At 39.8% G+C, this 15075-nt stretch overlaps 3 protein-coding genes across 3 annotated transcripts in view; 2 read left to right on the top strand and 1 right to left on the bottom strand.

Moving 5' to 3' along the window:
- Window positions 1–908: 908 nt before the first annotated feature.
- Window positions 909–5267, bottom strand: nudt5 (nudix (nucleoside diphosphate linked moiety X)-type motif 5). Its single transcript, XM_054752889.1, has 8 exons — window positions 5020–5267; window positions 4705–4769; window positions 4457–4524; window positions 4311–4363; window positions 4134–4241; window positions 3977–4072; window positions 1755–3893; window positions 909–1680 (listed from the first exon to the last, which is right to left on the bottom strand). Exons 2-7 carry the CDS (start codon window positions 4759–4761, stop codon window positions 3781–3783), a joined length of 495 nt encoding a protein of 164 aa, XP_054608864.1. The 5' UTR covers window positions 4762–4769; window positions 5020–5267; the 3' UTR covers window positions 909–1680; window positions 1755–3780.
- A 435-nt stretch (window positions 5268–5702) lies between these two features.
- cdc123 (cell division cycle 123 homolog (S. cerevisiae)) lies at window positions 5703–12094 on the top strand. The gene is made up of 13 exons (XM_054752660.1): window positions 5703–5817; window positions 5971–6042; window positions 6129–6189; window positions 6280–6312; window positions 6409–6504; window positions 6651–6757; window positions 6844–6895; window positions 6979–7054; window positions 9424–9546; window positions 9615–9643; window positions 9716–9820; window positions 10231–10368; window positions 11603–12094. The coding sequence occupies exons 1-13, from the start codon at window positions 5744–5746 to the stop codon at window positions 11657–11659; spliced, it is 1023 nt and encodes a 340-aa protein (XP_054608635.1). The 5' UTR covers window positions 5703–5743; the 3' UTR covers window positions 11660–12094.
- A 1800-nt stretch (window positions 12095–13894) lies between these two features.
- Window positions 13895–15075, top strand: part of camk1da (calcium/calmodulin-dependent protein kinase 1Da) — a 54369-nt gene continuing 53188 nt past the window's right edge. Inside the window, exons 1-2 of the mRNA XM_054800434.1 lie at window positions 13895–14274; window positions 14364–14495. Of these exons, the coding sequence (XP_054656409.1) occupies window positions 14398–14495 (98 nt within the window). The 5' untranslated portion in view covers window positions 13895–14274; window positions 14364–14397. The remainder of the gene's footprint in view (window positions 14275–14363; window positions 14496–15075) is intronic.

The following is a 15075-nucleotide window of genomic DNA, read 5'->3' as shown; positions in this document are numbered from 1 at the left end:
ACATGAAAAATATGACACTTGGATTTTCTTCCCTGGACTTTTTGATTATTAAAAAAAACTAAATAATGGCTGCTCTGTTGAATTTTAAAACAGATTTTCACAGCCTACGTTATTATATATTTTGTAGTAAGGCTAAGGCTTGACAAATTTACATAAATGCTCGATCGCAAGCAGTGTGACTCTGAAGTGCTCTACTGTATGTCTGCAAGTTTTATCCCTGGCAACACCCACAATGTCGACAAAACGTTCTGCACCATTAAAGGCACCTGCGGTCGCACCCAAATGGTAGAGGAGAATGCTAACCATAGCACAAAAAGTTGGACTTCTGGACATGCTGAGGGAAGGTAGAAGTTGCGGCTGTAAGGCGCCATTACAGAATAAATGCATTTTCGGTTCGAGGAGGAAGAAAATATTAGGGATGAGCCGGATACTCGTTTTAGATGACTATCTTTTATGACTGACGCATTTTTGCCGAGTACAAACATGAAACTGTACAGCTCGCTATTACCCATAATCGTGATGAAGGAAAATCCTCATTGGGTAACTACTTGTTCACTCTTCACGCTTCACGCTAAGTCGCGTTGTTCAATGCCTCTGCCAATCCGGACAGTTTTTTTTTTTAGGTTGTCCTCAGCTCAGCTCGTATCTAAAGCTACTTGGTAAACTTTTTTAGTTACGTACGTGGTGCACTTAATAAAACAGAGCTTTATGAAAGTAAGTACATTGACTTGTATTCATTTGCAGCGCAGCCTTGACCCATCCAATATGGCGGCGATGTTGACGTATCGCAGCAGTAGCCAAACCCACTCGATGCGGCATATATATATGTCTATGCACATTGCCTTTATTTGTGGCAATTTGATCGTTTTAAGTTGTGTTATCAAATATTTAAGTCTCACACAAGAACATAGGTAGTAACATATTTATTAATTAGTCACCTAGGCGTTCCGTAACTACAGCATCAACGATATGAAGGCCTCAAACCAAGGTTGGAGGCCCAGCATGGATTATTTACCACCAACTTCCATACTTTCTCTGTTGCATCTTAAAGTAGGATTGAAGGAGAGCACCAGTGTCATTTACGCATTAATAGATCATCTAAAGTTTACTAACCCTAAGGAACGAACAGGTATTAATGTTTAAAATAATTGTGCACAGTTGACACTTGGCAAAAGAACCACAAAGCCCAACTTTAAAGGGCTTTCAGCAATATGATGTTAAGTGTTTGAGGTGGATGTTTTACTAAATAACAGAATGTTAGCAAGGTAAGGAATGTATTACAACCACAAAATACATTGTATAACACGTGTCGTAAAAACCCTGAAACTCTGTGTCCCTGGTGTAAAGATATGGAACATTTACCTCTATTCCTATGTTAGGTGAAATTAAGACATTCATGCCTTGCGATGCAGAGTCCAAACAATTCTTAAAATGTTGCACCCAAACCAATAGTTTTGGGATTTTTTGTACTTGAACGTCACATCACAAGCAATTAAAAATGGTGTTAGGTGTTTAGTCCTGTGTACGAACCCTCTGTAACAATTGTATAGTAAGCGTTTCTATGTTGGTTTCACTGCTTCAACACGGGGAGCTCCCTTGGCTTACAAAAAGCCTGTACCATCCCCATGGCGAAAATGTAAACCTTGGCATCCACTACTATTTTTTCTTTCTTCAGCAGCTCTGCAGAATGAAGCATAGTCAAAGTTTCAGTAAAGCACTTTCCACCGAGTACACAACAGCCAACGAATCCTTACCATCTATTTTCATCTGGAATTCGTCAAGAGGTAAAAGGACAACATCCACAAATTCTGGGAAAAGAACAAACAGGCTATGGTTTATCTGTTTCACTCACCGAGAGTATTTGTGTTCTGAAAAAACATGAGACAACTTACCTCCGTCACCTGCAGAGGAGCACAAGAGAAATGGTGAGTTCAGTGACCTGGGACAAATTCTATACAGCTTATTCTTACACTTCAGTGATTTAATAGAGATACAGGTCATTTTAAGCATTACCGGAACTTCCTTCCTGGGTGCATTGATTTCACATATCAACATAAAAACCGACGCCACACCTCGAATTAACTTTCCCCAACTCAAAAACAAACATACAGCAGCAGTGGGGGCAGTAGCGTTACCTTCCGGTAGTGGCCTGAAGCACTGTGAGCGCAGATCTCTGAGCTAGTGTGTGGTGAAGCTAGTCGCTAGCCGGTGTGGTGTGGCAAGGTGTCACTATGCCCGTAATGTGGTTCTTCGGCGTAACAATGTCAATAACAATAATATTAACAATGTCACATTATATGTAAATGGGGCTTTGTTGGCTGTTGAGTTTTTTTTTCCCAGAAAGCTTGACAGATGCTTCCCATTAAGTGCATTCTGAGCTGCGTCTTTTTCCTATCACGTGCATTCTCACTTGCGTCTTTTTAGCTGCTTTTATATATTTAGAATACACAAAGACAAAAGAGAAAGTCATGTGTGCTCATGTCTCAGATAAGGATTGTGGATGATGGTCAAATTTTCCCCAAAAAAGTGCAGCTTTCCTTTAAATAGAAAGTGGTTTGATGGCGCCATCTGCAGAGCAAAAAAGTGTGCTGCCACTATGAATACAGCAGATGGTGCTCTCTTTTACCTCGTTTTGCTGGAAAAACCCACAAAAACATCAATTAACAAAATAAAAAAAACTACTGCTGCAAACACAATTTTCAAAAATCTAAAAATGATATCAAACTAAATATCAACATTCTAGGACCAATAAACATGTACCTTGAAAATGGAAAAAAAACAACCGCTGGCGGTGGTGATGTCGCAGAAATGCACTGGCGAGGATACCTTATGTCTGGTGACGTGTGCGATGTTTGACTGTGGATGCCGTGAACATGCTACAATAGGTTTGAATGCTTATGTTTGGTTGTTGGAAGCAGAAATGAGAAATGAGCTGCCGGGTTAATAAGACTGTTACACGGAATGCTGTGTATGCATGTATCTGTGTGCAGCGCAGCCGATGACAGAGACTCGCCGTCACATTTACATACCTCTGAAATGACGACATCTTCTCTTTAAGCCGTCGTCCACCGCCTTTCTCTTTTGTGCATTCCATGTATTTGTCACATTGTGTATCGCTCTACAACTGTGATACAAACGTTGTTGTCCTAAAATGGCGGCCGCGGCGCACAAGGCACTGCACAATCACATTCAAGTATTGTGAGATTTTGTCTTATGCGCATGATCGAAGATGGCGTCGGAAACAAACTAGACGGTATTTTGAACGCTAAACAATTGGGCGAACGCAAGCCATGGCAAAATTTTAGCAGAAATTTTGGTTGTTAAACAAAAATGCACTAACCGGGGTAGACATTAACCGAGGTACCACTGTAATTCATAAGTAATGAGCAGTATTATTAGATATTACACTCTTTTGCCAAGATTCAGATAGCTTAGCATGTATTGACCTACAATGGATTGGTTTTAGCATCTTTAATGCACAAAATGTATCAAAAGTTGCCCCTGCATCCCTTTCTGTATGCAACCCTCACTGGAAAAAGGTTGGACACCCATGGACTAGTGTCAAAAGTAGGCCTTTTTATGGGTGTGTCCATTATTTGCTTTTTTTTTCACCATGCTAAAAAGCTAGCCAAGGATTGTGGCTTCTCGTGCACCTACCACTTTTGAACCTCCAGAGTATAGGTTGTATTCAGATGAATTAAAAGTTAGTTTTAGAGTCCATTTTAAGAAACAAACAACAATATTTAGTCTGTGTTGAAAATGTATGTGTGTGGAAAATTGCTACTCCTCACCCAGCTGTTGTGTTGGGTTTATATTCTCCATTTCATCTCCATTGATGTTGACCCTGACAATCTGCGTGGTGCAGTTGGAGAGGCCGGGATCCAGACAAGTCACTGCGGTGATAACAACAACAACAATAGCTTGATACAAATGATACCAAATGACTTTCTCCAGAACATTCCGTCTTGTACAATACCTGGTGTGACTCCGACTACTTCGCCTTTGTAGCCCGTTTCTTCCTTCAGCTCCCTCAACGCAGCCGCCTCTGCGCTCTCACCCTCGTCGATCAATCCTGAGCAGAGAGACAGAACTGTTTTTTATAGTGACCCCAAAGAGCTGTCATTTACACCAACCTGCAGGAAACTCCAGGCTGAAGCATCCAAGAGGAGGCCGAAACTGCTTCACCATCACCACACAATCTTTGTGCAGTGTCCTTTTGAGCAGCGCGATGATGCCCACACCTGTGGGAACACTTTGTTAAACTTGGAATTGCATCACAACTAATGGAATAACACACATGTTAAACTCACCATCTGCATCTGTGTTGGTTTGCCTCGTAGTCCTCTTCACCGTCTCCCAGATCCTGATGATGACCAGAGTGAAAAATAATAAAAACTGCTTGACTGTAAATTACATTTCAGGCAATAAATAAATAAAAACAAAAATAGAACCCTACCTTGTGTTTCCTGCGGGATCTACATACGTCGTCTTCTCCAGCTTCACCCATCTCCCCGACGCCAGGAGCTGGGGAAAAAAAAAGTCATGACTTTTCCAATTTTCTGAGTGATTCAAGCGCATGATGCATTTACGTACCACAGCATCAAAAAACAATGTATGCAATCTGCAGATGTCGCCAACAAAGTCGACATGGATGCTAAAACACAATACTCATTAACTATTTAGAAAACTTGTACAAAAACATACCTCCTCTTTCACGATGTGTGGCACGCTCGTAACTTTGGGGTCCTCTGTGTGATTCATTTTATTTTCTGGGGGAAAACGCAAATTCAAACCACCATTTTGATAAAGCCCATGCCTTTGGACGTTTGTAATCATGAGTTGCTCATTTGGCTAAATGCGGATACATTTTTTCACTTTAGCTGAACAACAATGCCAATGACATTGTTGCGTTAACAGAGACTAACATATATTGACTTTAAACAACAAAATATGATAGCAATGTGTCAATTTTGCACTTTTAACCGCCATATGAAGTGGAACAGTGAAAACTAGACTCACGTGAAGAGCAAACCTGGTCGAAGCTTGGCTGAAGATAAAAGTCAAGATACGAGTGCTCACTGTGTTAGTACTTTTGGGTACCGATATCGTAGCCAAAATTTAAAATTCTGTAGCCTTTAATCAGGTAAAATAATCGACATGGCTTACTTGCACATGTTATATGATTTGATTTAGAAAAAAAAAATTTGCGTCTGTTCAGAATGATAGCTGTAACACTGTAGTAACCCTCTTAAAAATAAACGATCTGCGTCACACTGCAATGGCGGGAGGTTACCAGACATACTATATTAAGAGATTACCAAAATGTGACGAACAAAATGACAACTAATTACTAACAGTAAACTTTCTGTTATCAAACTCAAAATCGTTTTCAGTTATCTATATCCCCACGTTCTTAATTAAAATTACCAGGTCAGGATAACGATTCGACTCAATGTGATGCAAGATGCACCCTTAGGTTAGTGTTGATCTTGGCTTTAGAACATCTTTGCAGCTAAGGCCCAAACATGTGCAACGCTAAAATACTTCCCCCAAAACATTCCACAACTGTTAGCATATAATTCGGATAAAGTAATCCATTCTACGAATCCAAATTTATTTAAAACAAACAAATAAATTCCGTGGTGCATTCTAACTAATTTCGTCCTGTAAATAAATTTATGGAAATATTGTGCTACGGAAGACATTAACTGACGGACACTGTTCCGCTACAGTATATTGCAGCATGAAGAAGGAGCAAGTTGAACATTGCCAATTTTCGGTCTGGTATCCGATATTTAAGCAACATACAATTAAAAGGTAAAGGCTGTTTTTATACTGTGTTATGCTTTTTGTTGACAATAGCTAACATTAGAGGCTAGACGCAGAGGACGCTGTCATCTCGCGTTGAGTATGTTGTCTGTTATGTGCCATGGCTGAATAATATGATGTATTATTTTTCCATTCTTTCAGTCTGATTCTTCCACTGCCTCAGAATGTAATAGACTATTTACTGGACGATGGGACACTGGTAGTCTCTGGGAGGTATGCGAGCACACGCAAACACTCATAAATGTTGCATATTTTCCAAGTTGGCTGCAATAATTTACTGGATTTTTGTCTTTCCAAAGCGACCGCGTTGCACAGCAGACGCAAATTAACAACGATTCAGATGCAGAAGAAGACATTCAAGTGAGGGAAAACATAAGTGTCATTGATTTTTTTCACGTCTGAAAATGTTAGCAGCTCTTGTTGTGCTTTTCGTTCTCTACTTCCCTCTAGTGGTCAGATGATGAAACAACTACCACTGTCACAGTAAGTACAAAGTAACTGTAACGTACTGTATACAGTGTCTGCAATAATATTGAACGTGTTATTCACAGTATGACTCCTTTTGTGTCTCTCCACCAGGCTCCTGAGTTCCCAGAATTCACTGCTAAAGTGCTGGAGGCCATAAATGCTTTGGGTGGACTTGTTTTTCCCAAACTCAACTGGAGTGCCCCAAGGGTAAAACAATGATGAACTCTATTTGCTTGCTTCTGATTAAGATAGGAGCTTTTATATTAATTTATATCGGATGGAGTCCCTGCACAATTTAGTATGGCAAGACGGAATGGCTTCAAACTGTAATCCCGTGTGCATGTTCATTTTAGGACGCTAATTGGATTGCACTGAACAGCTCCCTCCAGTGTCACAGTCTGAGTGACATATTTTTACTCTTCAAAAGCTCAGACTTCATCACCCATGACCTCACGCAGCCGTAAGACCCTGCAGCACAGTAGTCAGATTGCATATGGATGGATACTATCATACTAACAACATAACGTTTTTACTTTGTTTATGCAGGTTCCTTCACTGCAACGACCAGGATTCACCTGATCCCATCATCAATTATGAGGTATTGTTGGAGTATAGATGTGGTTTTACGCATGTTATTTGTAAGAGTACAATAAAATAGCCTGTGTCCTCTTTTGCCCTCAGCTAGTTCTGAGAAAGTGGAGTGAGCTGATCCCCGGAGGAGAGTTCCGCTGCTTTGTTAAAGAAAATAAACTGATTGGTAAGACCCTGTGCATGTTGCTTTATATTATATTTGGACATTATCATGCTTTATCATGCTTCCTCTCACAGTATACATCGTCTTCACTATCATTACAAGTGAGGTTATAAACCAAACACCATCAACCCCCATCCCATCTAATCCACTTTATTTCTACAGCACATTTTATAAACACAGTTTCCAAAGGGCTGCACAAAGTTGCAAAATAATAAAAGGTTAACGTTTGAATGAATACAATTTTTAAAAACTCGCAAATCAAATAAAAACAATACATGTAAAACAATAAATAATAAGGTAGATAAAAACCCTCAAATAAGTCAAACCAGATCAAATAAAAGAAAGGAAAGCAATAAAAGATACGGAGGACCATGCAGCTCACGCCAAGTTAAAAGCCAGAGAATAAAAGTGGGTTCCATTCAATAAATAACTAATGGCAAAACAAGAAGGTGGTGTCTCGCTGCGACATTGTGTCTTTGTCGACACGTCATTGTGTCTTCAACAATGAAAGTAAAAGTAACCTTAAATGTTCATTTATCCCTTTCATTTGTCATTTATGCATTCAGAATTGTTTTATGCATGTAAAAAAACTATAGAAATGTATTTCATGTTCACATTTTTAGACTTGTGCCATAACTGTTGGTTAGCAAAGAACTATTGAGTTAACTGCTGATGACATCAGAGACGGGCGACGGAGCTGACTTCCGCTTCCTGTTTCCATGTAGCGGCAAGCTAATAGGCTGTCAACAATGATGTTTTGTGATAAAAATACATTAAGAATAAATTAATAACGCGACAAGATGCGCACCATAGTATACTCTAACCAGAAAATGTACACAAACTGAGGCAAAATGGCATACATTTTTGCCGTTAACCGAAAAACACGCTAACCGAGGTGCCGCATTACTAATATGTATTCAATAATATATCTAATGTTGTGTGTGGACAAATGATCTGAAACTTCATAGCTATTTATGTATTTAATTTATTGATATATTCTCTTTGATGTGTCATGTTTTTATGTGGATAAATGGCCGAAATGAGACCGTCCAAAGTGCGTTTTTCTACTGGCCTGTTGTAGAAATAAAATGAAACACAAAGAAAATCTGCAGAATTTGGGAAAAATAGAGCAAAAAGGCTAAAATGTTGATACCAATAACTCATATATATATACACACAAACACCAAAGTAGCCCCCGTGCACTTTCATTGTTTTCAGTTGGGCTGTGGCCACCCCAGTCAAAAAAACATAGGAATGATTATTATTAGGTTTTGTGTTTTTTTTTTTTTTTTTAATGTTTGTGTAGTTTTTGCATTATTGTTATCCAAGTAGATAGTAATACAATATTGCCGTTTCAATTTGCACACTTCCACTTCACTATATATGTTACTATCTACCAGATACTATCTACTCGAGTCACGTGACTTGGACACGAGTCAGACTCGAGTCACAAGTTTGATGACTTTGGCATCGACTTGACAATTATCATCAGAGACTTGCAACTCGAGCTGGACTTTGACGTCAGTGACTCGGGACGTGACTCAGTCTGATGACTGGAAAATAGTTGAGATTTTCAGTGAATGTGTTAAGTAAAATGTGCCCCCCATTCAAAGTATTCAACTGGCGTGATCGTTATTACGTCATTTACAGCAAGACAACATGTTCTCCCTATGAATCCGCCTCATTGACGTCATCTGTTAACGTCCGACCTGGTTGAAGAATAAAGAACGAATGTGTGGATCACATTTCTGTGCACTAAATTCTGAATGTCAGGAATTTTCTGTGACTTTAGTATAGTCACAATGGTCTTATTTAAAAACTAAAAATAAAACAATTAAAAATGCTTTCATTGTATTTGTCAAATTTAATAGACTGTTTCATTATGACATTGTTAAAATGGCATTTTATTTGGGAGACAATTAACAGTGCTTATGACTTGACATTTTCAAGCCTATGACTTCGGACTTGTCTTGACTTGAGACTTGCACAACACTGACTTGCTCCCACCTCTTCTATGTCCACCGCGTGCAAATTTTGACAGTGTAGCGCTGTCCCATGTCTATTACTGTCGTTGCGCTCTTACCAGAAATGCCAATGGCAATATTTCCCTGCATGTACTTCTTCTCCCCTTTTTAATTGTGAGTTGAAACCACACAAGCTACCCTCTCCTCTTCCGCTACGTAGCCAAGATGGAGATGGCTGAGGGCGGTTAGGGTCCATCACTGCACACTCACCATTTGCTTACTTCTCAGTGTGAAAGCACTCAAAATGCTAAGTGTAAATGTGGAAGTGTGCAAATTGAAACATAGTCTGCTTACCCTATACTAAAATGTTTAAAGCTCAATGTTTCTTCTCTGTGTTTGTGTTGCCAGCGATCTCCCAAAGAGACTACACTCAGTATTATCCGCACATCTTGAAACAGGAGGAGTCGATCGTTCACGCTATAGAGGACTTCTTTAACCAGCGCATCCAGTATAACTTCCTGGATGAAGACTGTGAGAACCTTTTTGTTTTTTTTGTTTTTTTTTTGGTTTAATTAGCATTGACTTGTCTGTCTTTTCAGTTGTGTTGGACGTCTACAGAGATAGCCAGGTAAGCGCGTCTTTTTGTGATCAAATTAAGAACTAGAGAGATTGTTGTCATGTATTCTGTGGTCTTTGCAAGGGGAGGGTGTGGCTGATTGATCTGAACCCATTTGGCGAGGTCACGGACTCGCTTCTCTTCAGCTGGGAGGAGCTGACGTCCGGTGGAGAAATCACTCAGCAGCAGGTTAGCCAGCACGCTAAGGTTTCTAAGTAGTGGCTGTCTTTCAATTTGCGCATTTCCACACTTACACTTGAGTGCGTTCCAAGTATAAGTATGGAAAAGTGCAGTGCGCCGTCAGTACCTGGAAGTTGCACTCAACACGCCCCAAATGGTGAGTGTGTAGCGATGGACCCTAACCACCCTCAATCAGTCGCCATCTTGGCTCCATAGCGAAAGGGGAGAATTGCCAATTAAAGAGGAGAGAAGAAGAGAAAGTGGATAAATATTACGATCGTTTATTCTGATAAGTGTGCAATGACAGTAATGGATTTGGGACAGCACTACATGTATACATAGTATACATATTGAAGTGTTAAACCTTGAACTGGGCCAATTGAAACACAGCTAATGTTTATAATGAAAATGATCCACAGGAAGGCCCCATCTTCCGCTACACCACCAGTGAGGTGACGGTGCAGCCCAGTCCGTGCCTCAGTTACCGAATCCCACGCGACTTTGTGGACCTCTCCACTGGAGAAGACGCCTATAAACTCATCGACTTCCTCAAACTGGTGAGTGCACATTTATTTTAGACATCTCTTTTAATTCGGAAAGACTCAAAGGAAGCAGCACTGTTAACAGCAGAAAATGCAGGGGAAAAGTCCAATCAAATAACAAATTAAACCATCTACTGTATAATGTGATTGAGCTTGCATCTAAGTCAGTAAAAGTCCTTTTAAAAGTATCAAATGAAACCAGTCCTTGGCACACACATCAGCGAGGACCTCACCTGGTCTCACAACACCCAACAAATTATGAAGAAGTCCCAAAGGAGACTGTACTTCCTGAGAAGACTGAGGAAATTTGGCATGTCCACCACAATCCTGACTTGCTTCTGTAGATGCGCTATGGAAAGTGTCCTTACCGCCTCCATCACTGTTTGGTACGGTAACTGTACAACACGTGATAGGAAGGCACTCCAGCGGGTGATCAAGACCTCACAGAACCTTGTTGGGGCAGCCCTCCCCTCACTGCAAGAGTCCTACGAAGAACACACAACCTCATCAAGGACAGCACACATCCACAACACTCATTATTCACACTCCTACCGTCAGGCGGACGCTACAGGAGTTTGAAGTCCAGGACCACAAGGCTGGCAAACAGCTTTTACCCACAGGCCATCAGGCTTCTCAACGAAGCACTCGCACACGCCGCACGCAACACAAGCACACACTCATAGCACTTTATTTATTTATTTATTGTATTATTTATCTGTATTAATGTCTCTTCTGTTGTTGTTGCTTAATTTATTGGTATTTATGTTTATGTTTCTTATGTTCTTATTCTTTTTCTTGTGTTTTCTTTCTTTTCTTGGGAGAATGAAGAGAATAAGAATTTCATTGCATAGTATAACTGCTGTTTTACTATGCATATGACAATAAAACTCTTGAAACTTGTAAGGATGGGCATTTGACAAAATGTCATTAATCAGGTTTGGGAAAAATGAACAATTATTTCATTTGTTGTTATGCAATAAAATAAAAGCCAAACAATATCCTTAATTCAGGAATTAATAACATTGCTTTAACAATGAACATTTAATGCTTTGTAGTAGGGATGAGAATTTGACACAATTTTATTGATCAACTATGGAGAAATATTTCAAATAATTTCTTGTAGTAATTTTAGATGGCGAAAATTGATATATGCCCTGTTGGCCAGTTTCTGCTGCTAGTGCAAAATAAATAAATAAACTAGCCTGAAGTAAAAATAACACTTCAATTGCTATCACCCTTTTCTCCGCAGAAGAAAAGCCAACAGGAGGAGTCCGAGGATGAGGAGGCTGATACTCCACAGTGTTGACGCGCAGCGGAGTTGAACATCGAATTTATCTCTGCATGACGTGATTTCATTACACCCCTGCCGTGTTTTGGATGATGCTGTGTTACTCCACCGACAATCAATCAATCAGGGCTTTTCACAAGTGACATTCAAGCAAAGACAAGAATACCATCGGGCTATTTTCGAAGCGGGTTTGTTGTTTTCAGTCCAGATCATGTCTGTAGTTTCTACATGCACAGTGAAGTCTTGAACAAACTTGTTCATTCCAAACTCCTGATCAGCTTTTTACTTACTTGCCCCATCCGTCCCTGTCAATTTAGTCTGAGCACTTCTGACACACTCATTGCTCCAAGTCGCTGCAGGCACCCCTTATTTCTGTGAGTGTGTGCCGTTTCCCATCATGCATCGCTGTAGACTGTGGCCCAGACGGAACCCCCATTAAACTTTCTTGTCATATATCGACTGAACTGTCAAGTCTGGTGGATGCCGCAAACTCACACATTAGAAATGGATTGTGCTTTTACGTAACGACTCCAATTACGCCAGGGGCTAAATGAGCTCCATGCAGGCCACTTCAATTTGTGTAGTGTGTGCGTGCAAGTGTGTATTTTCTCCACACTCTGCTGGGCTGAAATAGCAATTACAGGGTAGGTGAGGTTTATCTTTGTGGGCTGTAAGCATACCATGCAAGCGTATGGCAGCAGTGTCCTGCATTAACCTGTATTGTAGTGACTTCATCTCTTTTGATATCTGCTTTCTCGCAGCAGGGTCACCAACTTTTAACATGCCAACTGCTGACTCAGTAAAAGGGTAAGGGTGGGGGTGTTTTCCTTGGCTACAGTTGAGGAAGGGCTGCAGTGCTTTGCAGACAGAATACTCATGAGCAGCCTCACCTCCTTCTAAACCGTGCGTGCGTGCGTGCGTGCGTGTGTGTGTCTCTCTAACAGTGTCTGTACACGTAACAAGGCCGGTGTGTGTTGCTGAGCAGCAACGCAGCCTGAGATGACCTCAGCATCTGCAGCTGTCACAATGTGAGGATCAGCGTCGTCCCCGGTTTGCAAGCATCCGAGTGTTATATGAGACGCATGTTGTCTTCTGTCTCATATTGGTGCATTGCTAAGAGTGGGATGGCCCTGACAGCTTTTCAATTAATCTCCAGGTGACAGCATTGCTTGCATCAGGTTGACAGTCAATACAGGAAATAATGGGAGCTCACCTTCAAATTAAGAGAAAGAAAAAAAGAAGACCTACAAATTTGCTTAAACACCAATTTACGAAATTGAGTTTCAATTTGCCTGTGAGTTACTGTGTAACGACCCGCGGCACATTCTAAAAATACATTTTCTAAATAAATAAATAAATAAATAAAACGGGAAAAACAGCAAAATGTAACTTAACAACTTTTCATGTAATGATGAGATATGTTATTAAATATTACACTAATTTGCTTTGCCACCTACAACGCAAAGCTAAAATGTGGATGTATTGTTCAGGTAGCTTAGCATATATTGACCTACATTGCAATGGTTTTAGCATCTTTAGCACAAAATGTTTCCAAGTGGCCCCCCAGGATCCTTTACTTTTTCAGGAAGCAGGCCTCGGTGGTGAACATTTGGACACACTTGCGGTACAGTATACAGTATATACAGTATGGCCACTTTAACATTACTTCATAAAAAGTATGTATGAATTAAATGGCGCTGTTATGTTAATATTGCTATGTTTTTTTTCCTTCATACCCCATGCTTGTACATATCAACCAGAGGTGTTCGATGTGTAGCTTGGGGGTCATTTGCGGCCTGTGGCTCATTTTTATTGCCCCATGACACATTATAGAAATAAAAAATGTTTTAAAAATGTGGAAAAATACCTAGCAACAATGCACAATGTAGATCAAAAAAGCTGAGCTCTACTAATAATTACTCAAAGCTTTGTCTTTAAATATTTAACTTTTTTTTTACCTGCTGCACAAAATTAAAAGAATATACTTTATACAATGTATAAAAATATCAAAGTGGGCCCCCCACATCCCTTGATTTTTTTCAGTACCCCTGAGATACAGATCCATCTCAATACATTAGAATATTGCGTAAAAGTTATTTGATTCCAGGAGTTCAGACTAAGAGACCAATTGGAGGCTCAACACGCTTTTGCAGTTCATTTACTGAGCAGAGCACAAAATTATATTGAAAGTTTGGACAATTTGTTATATTTTGAGAAACTAATTTGGGTTTTGTTTATTAACTGCAAGCTGTAATCATTTGTTTACATTTTTAAACTGAACGATAGTAATGCATTTTCAAAGATATTCTATTTTATCGAGATGCAGCTGTAGACCTATATACATGATATATCCAATATCAATTTAAATGTCCCGAACACCACCACTGAGCATTCTTTAAATTCCCATTGAAATAATGCTAATTTCCAAACGTCTTCAGTAAATAATATAGGCCATACTGCATATTTGGGGGATTACCACAAAGACATGTGCTCTTATTTTGAAGGTCCTGATCGGAAGTGGATATACTTTCCTCCAAATTTGACAGCCGGAGTGGAGAGAGAGGGCGAAGAGGAGCAGGGACACAGCAACCTGCTGGAGGACTCACATGGTCCTGCCGCAGCACTCACTACCGGTACAGCACGAATCCTCTCACACAACTTGGAACCCTGACCTTTTTTTTTGTTTTGTTTATTGTTTTTTTTTTCATCACCCCTCCGGTAGCCCACAGGACTTGGTCCCCCGGTAAAGCAGCGTCATGGCTCGGGAGAACGGAGACGCCAGCGGGGGTGAGACGTGGAAGAAGCAGGTCGACGACATCAAGAAGATCTTTGATTTCAAGGAAGTGCTCGGGACGTGAGTAGCATGAACTTTCACCCCTTTGACGTTGCTCCAGCATCCATGCTGGCTTCCATACAAAGTCACTTTGCAGTCACACCATTGTACTTCAGCACTATACCCCACATTGGACTCATTGTCTGTGTTTACGAGATGATGACAATATTCACAAGCATACAAAAATAGTTGTGTAGGATAATTATATGAGAGATTGCTGAGATTTTCATTAACACCAGGTGTATTTTTATTCAATTTGAAAGATTCTAAACTTGCATAAAGTGGAAAAACAACTGGGAATTAGCTTCACTTTTGTCTTTGTTTTGGTGGCACATCCATCTTGAAATGTAGTGTTCTTTATTGAAAAAGGCACATGCATGCAGGAATTTAGAAAAAAGAATGTCATTAAATTACAACAGCAAGACACAACATAATTTCTTAGAGACTTAATATTGTACTATTATAATTTTTTTTGTTTACACTATTTCGGTGTTTTCTTCTTTTCACTTAAAAAATATTTTGGTGCAATTTTTTTTTTATTAAAAAAATTTCAGTGAATAATAATAGATCAATAAAAATTCAGGCATATAGTTGTGAAAAA

This window comes from Dunckerocampus dactyliophorus, chromosome 15, assembly GCF_027744805.1.
Source record: "Dunckerocampus dactyliophorus isolate RoL2022-P2 chromosome 15, RoL_Ddac_1.1, whole genome shotgun sequence".
NCBI classification, from domain to species: Eukaryota; Metazoa; Chordata; class Actinopteri; order Syngnathiformes; family Syngnathidae; genus Dunckerocampus; species Dunckerocampus dactyliophorus.
Note: the sequence above shows the minus strand (reverse complement) of the source record. Positions and strands in the feature narration are given on the sequence as shown.